The sequence below is a fragment of the Microcaecilia unicolor genome, chromosome 1 (genome assembly GCF_901765095.1).
Source record: "Microcaecilia unicolor chromosome 1, aMicUni1.1, whole genome shotgun sequence".
Classification (NCBI taxonomy): Eukaryota; Metazoa; Chordata; class Amphibia; order Gymnophiona; family Siphonopidae; genus Microcaecilia; species Microcaecilia unicolor.
In genome coordinates, this window is record NC_044031.1 from 159,544,759 (window position 1) to 159,558,474 (window position 13,716).

Consider the following 13,716-nt stretch of genomic DNA (forward strand, 5'->3'; position numbering starts at 1 on the left):
GAATACTGTGGAGGGTTCTTATTGTGAAACTTTACCTGGCAACACACACTAATTACTGCAGTTCAAAATATGTTTTCCCTGTTCTTAAATGTTGAGCTTTCCCACTTGCTTCCTTTTCCCTTTGGAGAGCAGACTGTGCAGGCATGATCCCTGTTTGGTGTGCATATAGCACTGTTTATCACAGGTCTGATCCTATTAATGTGTCCTTTGCTCCTTTCATGCAGATGCTGCAGCTCTGCAGGGTGTTGGTGAGGAGGATGCCCCAGAGGTGGAGGATGCTGCTGCTACTGCTGCTGTTGCTGGCCCTTCATAGCAGGCTCCCCAGTGCCATGGGCCGGAACATCAAGGTCCAGCAGATGCAGAAGATACTGACATGCTGCCTCTAGAGGAAGATGAAGACATCAGGGACACAGGTGTTGAGGCAGAGGAGGAGGAGGAACTAGCTGAACCAACAATGCCAAAAGATCTTGACAACAAGGCCCCTACATGTCAGGAGGAAGATCTTGGCCACTCTAAGCAGGAACAAGGAGAGGAGGAAGATAATGTTATAGTTGTTGGCCAATACATTTGAGAACAACAGGTCCTGCTCAAGGAAGAGGTTGCTGGCGTGTGGCAGGAGCCAACAGGCATCAGGCAGCTGTTGGATAATATGCTGGAGAAACTAGCAGCTATGAGGGAGGACAGGAGGGCCAGGAAGGAATTTTAGGACCGTTTACTGCAGCTTATGTCATCTGTTATCTCCAATATGGAAACTCAAAATGATACCCTGGCCTTCACCCTCCTCCAGCTGCTGCAAGGCCGCCAGTAAGTGAGCTGCTTCCCTAGCTCTGTCATCCCTGTGTCCCAATGATGCCCCACACCCATCCCTCCCATCCCACCCAGTTGGGCCCAGTAGACCACCCCCAGCATCTATGCATTTTCCAACCTTGCCTCACAGCAGAGGCAGTAGGCAGAGCACCCATGACCAAGGTTGGGGCAGGGGAAGGGAGAACCAGTGATGGGGTCACTTGGGCCTTACCTATCTCACCAGGACTTGTGGGACATGTTGCTGCTTGGACTGTTACTTTCTGGATTGAATTCCAGGTTTTATCATGCACATTCTTCACTTTTTCTTTCATGTAATCCTCCAAATCACGATTGAATGTTGGCAATTGAGGTGCTGCCAGATATGTTGCCAGATAGTTTTGGGATTGGGCCTGACCTAAGATGCTGTAGCCCCATACTGGACATTGTGGTTCATGGTGTAAGGCGGAGGGAGGAAACCTGGGGTCAGGTACTTTTTTGGTTATCACCGTACTGCACAATGGTTGGAGAGAGGGAGAGGGGAGGGAAGGTATAGGAGGAGGGGAATGGTGGAGTGGGATAATAACACTTATATGCACTTATATTAGGGACAGCTTTATGGAGCAGCTGGTACAGGAGCTGACGAGAGAAGGAAAAATTCTAGACCTAGTCCTTAGTGGAGCGCAAGATCTGGTGCGGGAGGTAATGGTGCTGGGGCCGCTTGATAACAGTGATCATAAGATGATCGGATTTGATATTAGCTTTGAAGTAAGTATACATAGGAAATCAAATACATTAGCATTTAACTTTAAAAAAGGAGACTATAATGAAATGAGAAGAACGGTGAAAAAAAACTTAGAGGAGCGACTGCAAGGGTCAAAATTTTACATCATGCGTGGATGCTGTTCAAAACCACCATCCTGGAAGCCCAGGCAAAATATATTCTGCGTATTAAAAAAGGAAGATGGAAGACCAAACGACAGCCAGCATGGTTAAAAAGTGAGGTGAAGGAAGCTATTAGGGTTAAAAGAAAATCCTTCAGAAAATGGAAGAAGGAACCAACTGAAAATAATAAGAAACAGCATAAGGAATGTCAAGTCAAATGCAAAGCGCTGATAAGGAAGGCTAAGAGGGACTTCGAAAAAAAGATTGCGTTGGAGGCAAAAACACATAGTAAAATTTTTTTAGGTATATTAAAAGCAGAAAGCTGGTAAAAGAATCGGTTGGATCGCTAGATGACCGAGGACTAAAAGGGGCGATCAGGAAAGACAAAGCCGTAGCGGAGAGCTTAAATGAATTCTTTGCTTCGGTCTTCACTGAGGAAGATTTGGGTGGGATACCGGTGCCAGAAATGGTATTCCAAGCTGATGAGTTGGAGAAACTTAATGAATTCTCTGTAAACCTAGAGGATGTAATGGGGCAGTTCTACAAACTGAAGAGTAGCAAATCTCCTGGACCGGATGGTATTCATCCCAGAGTACTGCTAGAACTGAAAAATGAGCTTGCGGAGCTATTGTTAGAAATATGTAATTTATCCTTAAAATCGAGCGTGGTACCGGAAAATTGGAGGGTGGCCAATATAACGCCGATTTTTAAAAAAGGTTCCAGAGGAGACCCGGGAAATTATAGACCGGTGAGTCTGACGTCGGTGCCGGGTAAAGTGGTAGAGACTATTATTAAGAACAAAATTACAGAGCATATTCAAAAGCATGGATTAATGAGACAAAGTCAACATGGATTTAGTGAAGGGAATCTTCCTTCACCAATCTACTACATTTCTTTGAAGGGGTGAACAAAATGTGGAAAAAGGTGAGCCAGTTGATATTGTGTATCTGGATTTTCAGAAGGCGTTTGACAAAGTACCTCATGAAAGACTCCAGAGGAAATTGGAGAGTCATGGGATAGGAGGTAGTGTTCTATTGTGGATTAAAAACTGGTTAAAAGATAGAAAACAGAGAGTAAGGTTAAATGGTCAGTATTCTCAATGGAGAAGGGTAGTTAATTGGGTTCCCCAGGGGTCTGTGCTGGGTCTTTAGCGCTTGCTAAAGTCTCCAATGACCTGCTCCTGGCCAGATCCAAAGGGCTCTATTCTATCATCCTTCTCAATCTATCTGCTACTTTTGACACTGTTGATCACGACCTACTCATTGATACGCTGTCCTCACTTGGATTTCAGGGCTCTGGTCTTTCCTGGTTTTCTTCTTATCTCTCCCAGGTCTGATGGATCCTCCTCTACTTCTATCCCACTGTCAGTTGGTGTACCTCAGGGATCTGTCCTGGGACCTCTTCTTTTCTCCATCTATACTTCTTCCCTTGGTATTCTGATCTCATCCCATGGTTTTCAGTATCATCTTTATGCTGACGACTCCCAGATCTACCTCTCCACACCAGAAATCTCAGCAGGAATCCAGGCCAAAGTATCAGCCTGCCTGTCTGACATTGCTGCCTGGATGTCTCACCGCCATCTGAAACTAAACATGACCAAGACTGGGCTTCTTATCTTTCCACCTAAACCAACCTCTCCTCTTCCCCCATTCTCTATTTCTGTGGATAACACTCTCATCCTTCCTGTCTCATCAGCTCATAACCTTGGGGTCATCTTCGACTCCTCTCTCTCCTTCACTGCACATATTCAGCAGACTGCTAAAACCTGTCATTTCTTTCTCTATAATATCACCAAAATTCGCTCTTTCCTTTCTGAGCACACTACCAGAACCCTCATCCACACTCTTATCACCTCTCGCGTAGACTATTGCAACTTGCTTTTCACAGGTCTCCCACTTAGTCATCTCTCTCCTCTTCAATCTGTTCAAAGTTCTGCTGCACGACTAATATTCTGCCAATGTCGCTATGCTCATATTAGCCTTCTCCTCAAGTCACTTCACTGGCTTCCTATCCGTTTCCATATACAGTTCAAACTCCTTTTATTGACTTATAAGTGCATTCACTCTGCAGCTTCTCAGTACCTCTCCACTCTCATCTCTCCCTACACTCCACCCCAGGAACTCCGTTCACTGGGTAAATCTCTCTTATCTGCACCCTTCTCCTCCACTGCTAACTCCAGACTCCGTTCCTTTTATCTTGCTGCACCATATGCCTGGAATAGACTTCCTGAGCCGGTATGTCAAGCTCCATCTCTGGCCATCTTCAAATCTAAGCTAAAAGCTCGCCTTTTTGATGCTGCTTTTAACTCCTAATCCTTATTCACTTGTTCATAACCCTTATTTTATCATCCTCACTTTAATATTCCCTTATCTCATATTTGTCCTGTTTGTCTGTCCTAATTAGATTGTAAGCTCTGTCGAGCAGGGACTGTCTCTTCATGTTCAAGTGAAAGCAAATAGAATGTTAGGTATTATTAGGAAAGGAATGGAAAACAAAAATGAGGATGTTATAATGCCTTTGTATCGCTCCATGGTGCGACTGCACCTCGAATATTGTGTTCAATTCTGGTCACCACATCTCAAAAAGATATAGTGGAATTAGAAAAGGTGCAGAGAAGGGCGATGAAAATGATAAAGGGGATGTGACGACTTTCCTATGAGGAAAAGCTAAAGCGGCTAGGGCTCTTCAGTTTGGAGAAAAGGCAGCTGAGGGGAGATATAATAGAGGTCTATAAAATAATGAGTGGAGTTGAACGGGTAGATGTGAAACGTCTGTTTACGCTTTCCAAAAATACTAGGACTAGGAGGCATGCGATGAAGCTACAATGAAGTAAATTTAAAATGAATCAGAGAAATTTTTCTTTACTCAACGTGTAATTAAAAGTGGTTAGCTTAGTGGAGTTTAAAAAAGGTTTGGACGGCTTCCTAAAGGAAATGTCCATAGACCATTATTAAATGGACTTGGGGAAAATCCACTATTTCTGGGATAAGCAGTATAAAATGTTTTGTACTGTTTTGTGACTTGCCAGGTATTTGTGACCTGGATTGGCCACTGTTGGAAACAGGAAGCTGGGCTTGATGGGCCATTGCAGGCTTATTTTCGAAAGAGAAGGGCGCCCATATTTTGACACAAATCTCCCAGGGTCACTCAAATCAGCATAATCGAAAGCTGATTTTGGCGTCCTCAACTGCTTTCCGTCGCGGGGACGACCAAAGTTCATGGGAGCGTGTCGGAAGCATAGCAAAGGCGGGACAGGGGCATGCCTAACACATGGGCGTCCTCGGCCCATAATGGAAAAAAAAGGGCGTCCCTGATGAGCACTTGGCCGACTTTACTTGGTCCATTTTGTTTCACGACCAAGCCTCAAAAAGATGCCCAAACTGACCAGATGGCCACCGGAGGGAATCGGGGATGACCTCCCCTTACTCCCCCAGTGGTCACCAACCCGCTCCCACCCTAAAAAAAAAAACTTTTTAAATATTTTTTGCCAGCCTCTATGCCAGCCTCAAATGTCATACCCAGCTCCATGACAGCAGTATGCAGGTCCCTGGAGCAGTTTTAGTGGGTGCAGTGCACTTCAGGCAGGCGGTCCCAGGTCCATCCTCCCTCCTGTTACACTTGTGGTGGTAAATGTGAGCCCTTCAAAACCCACCAGAAACCCACTGTACCCACATCTAGGTGCCCCCTTCACCCCTTAAGGCTATGGTAGTGGTGTACAGTTGTGGGGAGTGGGGTTGGGGGGCTCAGCACACAAGGTAAGGGAGCTATGCATCTGGGAGCAATTTCTGAAGTCCACTGCAGTGCCCCCTAGGGTGCCCAGTTGGTGTCCTGGCATGTCAGGGGGACCAGTGCACTATGAATGCTGGCTCCTCCCATGAGCAAATGGCTTGGATTTGGTCGTTTCTGAGATAGGCATCCTCGGTTTCCGTTATGGCAGAAAATCGGGGACGACCATCTCTAAGGATGACCATCTCTAAGGACAACCATCTCTAAGGTCTACCTAAATTTCGCCCATCTTGTTTCAATAATATGTGTTTCCCCGCCCCTTCGCCGGGACATCCTGCAAGGACATCCTCAGGAAAACTTGGGTGCCCCTTTCGATTATGCCCCTCCACGTCTTTTCCAGTATGGCAATACTTATGTACTTATGTACTATCATAAGAATTCTTACCATAGTCACAAAAAATGTGTCTGGATGATATTATTTTGGACTTTCTGGTCTCTCTGACTGTTGTGTGTTGGCAGATCCTACAAGTGTGTTCTGTGTCATCCTCCCGACCACTGGACCCACACTGGTCACACACCTTTGGAGTAAAGAGATATGGAGTCAATGATTAGAAGAGCGTATGGGTTGTAGAATGTTCCTCACCTAGTAGCCATCTCCCTCTGATTTCTCCATTCTAAAATACGTTGTGGATGCCAGAGCATGAAAAGACATAGGCATCGTGGCAGTATCCAGGAAAGTTGGCACATACATCTGTTATCTCTAGTGCTGTATTATAGGCAACCTGCATGTTCAGGGAGTAGTAGGACCCTAAATGTCTGTATTCTGGTTCACTGGCTGCAGATGGTCTGAGGACCACATGTGTGCAATCTATGGTCCCCAGCAAAGAGGTGGATTGGGCAAACTCATAAAACATTGTCATGGCTTCTTGCTGTTCTGCCTCATGCATGGGGAAGCTGATATAAAGGGTGTCCCTTTTCAAAAAAGCTTTAATAAAGTGGGTGATGTGTGAGGCAGCTGGCTGGCTGATTGCTGCTGCAGCTCCTAGAGGTGTTTGAAATGTGCCAGTTGCCAGAAAGGCCAGGGCAGTGGTCACTCTCACATGGACTGGCAAGGCATGCCCCTTCCAAGCAGTAGGCTCCAGGTCCTCTTGCAGCTGTTCACACAGATGCGCTAAGGTCTCTATATTAAAGTTGTACCTAGCTACAGATTCTTCATCAGTCAGGTCCGTAAACCTGGTCCTGGGCCTGTATACCCTCTGCACCTGCCCTCACCCTTGCCTCTACTTCTCCTCTGTCGCCCCTGCCCCTGACGTGCCATCAACCAGCCCATGAAGAGCTCAGCCATCACTCTGCACTGCAGTCACAAATGCACTCACACACATACAAACAGTGGGACAACAACACTACAGGGACACACCAAAGACAGACACATGTGGCTGCAGCACCCCACACACACTAGCACACTGAGACACCCAAACACAGACAAACACACCAACTTGCATACAGGGATGGTATACAGAGTTGGAGGGAGAACAAGGGAGGAAGATAAGGATAGCTGGTAGTGGGAAGGAAGGAATGGACAGAACTGAAGCAGGTATAGGTGAAAAGGGAGTAAGCAGAGCAGCAGGGACAGACTTTAAATGAAATGGGTATGAGGTTGGGTCAGAGCACATACTAAGATCACAAAATATCACCACTGTGAAGAACATGGTAGGATCGTTAGATATCTATCACGTGCCTACGACTCAACCTCCCTCTCCCTCCCCCCCTCCCCCGTCTCTATACAGATAGAACTCCTCAGTATGGCAATCTTAACTATAGACGGTTCTCTTAGAAGCCTCTCACAGAACAGCTCCCACAAAGCATCAATGTATACTCAGTATACATTTGTCCCCCACCTGCCACACCCAGGAGAAACATTAAATGTTCTGGTTTCCCAAAACACACATTTCTCTATGGGATGGGTCTGGGCTGCAAAGAAAACATTTTCTATCCCTTGTGGTCTCACCATCTCACTTTAGCCAGGTAACTTTGGTGATATGTGTATGCCAATCAGTTGTTACAACAGAACTTGAACCCCACTTAATAATATGCAGGGCAGCTGTGCAAACCATTAGATTACACTACCAGGCTATCCTCCATCCTTTTCATTGAAGAGACACCTTTCAGCACAGTTGAGAATATCAGTACAGTTGTGACTAGGAAGCTCCCCCCAATGAACAGAAACACCCAGCAATTCAGATCAACCTAGACAAATGTCTATGTTTGATTGTTGTGACCAAGTGAAAGGTATGGCTTGCACAAGAGGAAATATGTCAGAACCCTAAACTACAACAACAGGTGATTCCACAGGAAAGATATCCTGTTCAACAGTAGAACATGAAGTCATAGGTGCCATATATAGAATAGCGACTAATGCCAGGATCCATATCCTCCAGTTAGGCACAACGATTTACACCAGGTTTCAGCATATGTAATCTGTTGTGCCTCATTTAGGTGTAGTTCCACCAAATTCTACAATACTACGCACATCTTTAGGCAATGTCCACGACCTGCCCATTTTCCATGCCATGGGCTTGCCTCTTTTTCTGATGCATGTGCTACAATTTAGGCGCACTTCTTATAGAATACGCTAAATAGATGTGCACGTAAATTCTAATTAGTGACAATTAGTGTCAATAATTGCCTTTTATCACCCAATAATTGGCACATATTGGCTCATTCAATTAAAATTGCACATACAATTTGGCCACGTGGCCAAAAGTGCATGCAGAACTCAAAGCACTATATATATAGAATCTGGGGGTAAGTACATATCCATGGGTAAACGCCAGTGTTCCATAACTAATGCATGAATATGGAGGTGTCCTCTCTATAGTATTAACCCTTTAGCAGCTGCCTTTAAGAATGTTAGTCTCTTATCCATGGATCCATATAAACATCAGGGCTATGGACTCAGTCAGCGTAGGAGTCAGAAGCAATTTTGGGTGGAGTCAGAGTTGGTAAAAATGTACCAACCACGACTCCATCTTCAAAATAGAAAACAATTTAATATATGGTAAATTCTTCATTTTATATTTATATATACATATCTTTGTACTGGATCTAAAGCTATATTTAACAGTACTTTATATGCAGAACAAAACATTTTTTAATGAATTTTTAGCAATAACCCAAGTAAAGAATACTTGGACAGAAATTTAGCCACCATTGATCTATTACAAAGAAAAATGAATTTATACCAGAACAAAAACATTTAAATCCTAAAATCAGTAGGAGTCGGAGTCGAAGGTTTGGTATACCAACTCCATAGCCCTGCTAAACATTCTGGCACTATACATAAAGATTGAGAGTAAAATGTATTTTTATACACTTATAAAAGACAAAAAATATAAGAAAAATATGAATTTATTTGGCAACCTGCATATACTTTTTCATGGACAAAAGGCTTCTTATAAAATTAGTCTCAACCTCAACTGGTTCAGAGCAGGTAACATTAGAAAGTATAAAAACAATTTTAATAATCAGAGACACATCAGGGAAAGAGCCAAAATTATTTAAATGTTTTTTTGAAAGAGATAAGATTTTAGATTTTTATGAAATAATGCATAGGTGGGTTGTTACTTAGCAATTAAAGGTATATTGTTCCATAATTTAGTACCTTGAAAAGAAAAAGAGCTCTCAAACATTCTCTTGGAGCAAACACCTTTACACATAGGAAAATTCAACAGCAGACAACCTGTAGAATGACATGTTATATTATTTGATGGAAAAAAATAATCATGCCAATCAAATAACCTACTGCTTTGCCATTAAGAATTGTAAACATTGTCCCCATGATTCTATATATGGTGCCCAAATTTCTGCATGCAAATTTGGGTGTGTGCCCAATTTGGGCATGCAATTTAATTGAGTAATAAGTCAATAACTATCAATAATCAGACACTAATAAACACTTTTTGCAGTTAATTGACTCCAATTAGGGTTTGCACATACATCTTGCTAAGCACTATTGTATAAAGATATGTGTGCAAATTTTTTAATATGAACTGAAAAGGGGGCATGGCCATGGGAGGGGCATAAGCGGGTAAGGGGTGTTCAGTAAAGATACTTGCAGTATTATAGAATTCAGGGGATCCCTGCCTAACTTACATTCAAGGATTTACACCGGGTTTCAGTTGGTATAAATCCTTGCACCCAAAGTTGGGTGCACAACCTGTTGCTAAGCGCTATTCTATAAATGGCACCCAACTGAGAGCACTGGTTATAGAATAGTGTTCAGCACACTTTTTCTTCTGCGTTCAAATTTGGGTGCTATTTATTTATTTGTTTCATTTGTATCCCACATTTTCCCACCTATTTGCAGGCTCAATGTGGCTTACATGGTACCGCAACGGCGTTCACCAGTTGCAGTATGAACAAATACAGGTGTTTTTGTGGTAAAAGAGGTTTGTGTTAGGTAGATACATTGGGGGAAGTTAGGGAAGGGGGATGAGGGTTAAAGTGTGTCCATTACAGTCTTTTGCAGTGTCGCAGGAACTTAGGTTTTTAAGTTGGGTCGGTGGGGTATGCCTTTTTGAACAGGTTTGTTTTTAGTTCTTTCCGGAAACTTAGATGGTCGTTCGTTGTTTTTATTATCTTTGGCAGAGCGTTCCATAGTTGTGCGCTTAAGTAAGAAAAGCTGGATGCATAAGTTGATTTGTATTTGAGTCCTTTAGTACTTGGGTAGTGGAGATTTAGGTAAGTTCGTGCTGATCTTGTTGTGTTTCTGGTTGGTAGGTCTATGAGGTCTGTCATGTATTCCGAGGCTTCGCCGTATATAATTTTATGAACCATGGTGCAGACCTTAAAAGCAATGTGTTCTTTGATTGGGAGCCAGTGCAGTTTTTCTCGGAGGGGTTTGGCGCTATCATAACGTGTTTTTCCAAATATAAGCCTGGCTGCTGTGTTCTGGGCGGTCTGAAGTTTCTTTATAATTTGTTCTTTGCGTCCCGCATAAATTCCATTGCAGTAATCTGCGTGGCTAAATACTATTGATTGTATCAGGTTGCGAAATATAGCCTTCAGGAAGAATGGTTTCACGCGTTTGAGTTTCCACATTGAGTGAAACATTTTCTTTATGGTAGATTTCGCTTGGTTCTTTAGAGTGAGCTTTCAGTTGATTATTACTCCGAGAATTTTTAGGTTGTCTGAGATGGAGAGGGTTACTGAGGGTTATTTGCTGAATCTAGTCCTGTTCGGGCAGCCACCGGCAACCAGTGAAGTCTCATAAATACAGGGATAATATGTTCAATCTTTTGAAATTGAAAATCAACCTGGCAGCTGTGTTCTGAGGTAGTTGAATTTTCCTTAATAACTTTAATGATATCCTAGTTTAAACGGAATTACAGTAGTTTAATTGAGTTAAAATCAGACTCTGTACAAGAAGACCAAATGCTCTTCCATAAAACAATGACAAATTAATCTAAGTTGCCTAACTCAAAAAAAAAACCTTTTCATACAGGTAGTTTACTTGTGGTTCCATTGATAAAGATAAATCTAAAATAGTGCCTAATACCTTAGAAGTGCTGTCTACTGGCAGATATCCATTTGGCCCCAATGGGATTTTCTCTGGTATAGTCTCACTGCGATTACTAAACCACAGGACTTTAGTTTTATTGATTTTTAATGTCAACAAATGCAGTTTAGTCACACCTAAAGTTACGCACGGTGGAAATAGATGTGTACTTGTAGAGTAGGTATGCTCTGGGGAGAATTTTGGGAAAAGTCACAATTTATATGCTTGTTTTATAAAGCATAGCTCTGATCTCATCCCATGGCTTTCAATACCACCTTTACGCTGATGATACCCAGATCTACCTCTCCACACCGGATATCTCAGCTGAAATCCAAACCAAAGTATCGGTCTGCCTGTCTGACATCGCTGCCTGGATGTCTTGCCGCCACCTGAAATTAAACATGACCAAAACCGAGCTTCTCCTCTTTCCCCCTAAACCTGCCTCTCCTCTCCCCCCGTTCTCTATTTCGGTAGATAACACTCTCATCCTCCCTGTCCCGTCTGCGCGCAACCTTGGAGTCATCTTTGACTCCGCTCTCTCCTTCTCTGCTCATATTCAGCAGATTGCCAAAACCTGTCGTTTCTTTCTCTATAATATTAACAAAATTCGCCCTGTCCTCTCCGAGGACGCTACCAAAACCCTTACCCAAACCCTTATCACCTCTCGCCTAGACTACTGCAATTTGCTTCTCGCTGGTCTCCCGCTCAGCCATCTATCTCCTCTTCAATCTGTCCAAAACTCTGCTGCGCGTCTTATATTCCGCCAGAGTCGCTATACTCACATTAGCCCTCTCCTCAAGTCGCTTCACTGGCTCCCTATCCACTTCCACATACGGTTCAAACTTCTCCTTTTGACCTACAAGTGCATCCACTCCGCAGCTCCTCAGTACCTTTCCACTGTCATCTCTCCCTACACTCCTCCCCATGAACTCCGTTCACTGGGTAAATGTCTCCTGTCGTCCCCCTTCTCCCCCACTGCTAACTCTTGGCTCCGTTCCTTCTATCTCGCTGCTCCCTATGCCTGGAATAGACTCCCTGAGCCAGTACGTCAGGCTCAGTCTCCGGCTGTCTTCAAGTCTAGGCTTAAAGCCCACCTCTTTGCTACTGCTTTCGACTCCTAACCATGACTCTCTTACTCAACACCCTCACTTATCACCCCTACCACTGCAAATAAATTAAGCGATACAAATCTATAGAAAGAGCTCAAGCATAAACATCACAGAACAATATCACTTCTTTCTCTCAGAAATTTAATGGACCTTAGCAGTGTCACTGAAAGGTTCAAAGATGTTCATTACCTCAAAATTCACACACACACCACATCACTGGTCCTTAGATGCTCATTTAGGGAGCTTAGCTTGAGTTATCTGCAGCAGGGCCCATTGGAATAAAAGCCCATATCTTTTATAAAATAGGCTAAAAAATTAGGCATGTTTCTGCTCTATTAACCTGGGCAACTAGTTATAAAATTACTCTCAGAGTACTGGAGCAAAGTTAGGAGTGAGAGACTTACACACAACTATATGTAGAATGACAATATTCAGCCACTATCTATATAGGCTAAGAAATTAAGGGGCCCTTTTACTAAGTGTGGTAAGCACTAATGTGTGCTTACCGTGCACGAAAAAGCACTACTGCAAGATGCACTCAGGTGTCCCACGGTCGTTCTGGGATCCACACACGCTACCCAAGCGCTAAAAAATAGGTTTTATTTTTTTAGTGTGGGGGGTGTGTTTGGAGGCAGAGAGTAGGTGTGTCCTACACTAATTGGGTAGCATCGGTAAATCGCTGTGTGCTGCCCAGTTAGTGCGAGGTTGGCACATGTGCCCTTACTATCTAGTAAATAGGTGGCAGTAAGGGCTCACATGCTAATGACCACCCGCTAATTGGGAAATTAGTACGTGGCCATCATTGAGGAAATATAAATTGCAGCCATTTTACAGCCACACTAAAAGTAGCCTCAGCGCATGGGAAATCCACGCAATAAAAATAGCACAAGCCACTTTTTAGCGTAGCTTAGTGAAAAGGCCCCTTAATTTAGACCAGCAAAAAGGCATATTTTTTAAAAAATGCCACAGCCGACACTGCAAAAACCCACTGATCATGGAATCTGAAAATTGGCCACACAGTTTGAATTATTTAAGCCTCTCTGGGTAGGGTTTGCATCACATCACTTGCAATAACACTTTGCTATATCAATAAAGCTTCAACATATTTATTTATTCACTTATTTTCAGACTGTTGTTAACTGGAATATGATCACATCACACAAATAAAATTAGCTTTGCTGTTCTAAAACTGATGCAAATACGTAGTAGCACTCTTGATTTTAGGTTCATGGATGGAAGGAAACAAACTGCTTGATTGATTGCACTTTCTTTTAGGCACATGAGAAAAAAGGACAACAAGTAGGCTTTAGCGGACCGACTAAATATATTTGTGATTAGCTCTCTGTGGCTATACCTCCTTTGTCAAACAGATGCAGAATGAGCTAGGCGTGAAGTTGCCTGAATATTCAGCAGATTGCAATGGTGGTGGTCGTTTTCAAAGTTGTAAATTATACAGAAAAAATGCCTGCATATATTGGACACATGGTCACAGACATACAAAGGGGCTGAAGCTGTGCTAATTCACCCCCTTTTGTAGGTATACAAAGCTGTAAAGAGTTACAATGTAAAATGATGGAGAGGGGATGTTGAGAGAGCTGGCAAAGACAGAGCAATATTTACAGCTACGGGCAGGGACTGGGGTATTTAGTCTAGCAA

The 13,716-nt window shown here is 43.2% G+C and overlaps 1 protein-coding gene across 1 annotated transcript; it reads left to right on the top strand.

Annotated features, from left to right (window-relative positions):
• Window positions 1–373: 373 nt before the first annotated feature.
• Window positions 374–11,799, top strand: LOC115470869 (the record flags this gene model as incomplete). The annotated part of the gene is made up of 2 exons (XM_030204504.1): window positions 374–488; window positions 11,276–11,799. Coding segments are annotated over exons 1-2 (639 nt in total), but the record flags the coding sequence as incomplete, so codon positions are not given.
• Between the last annotated feature and the right edge of the window lie 1,917 nt (window positions 11,800–13,716).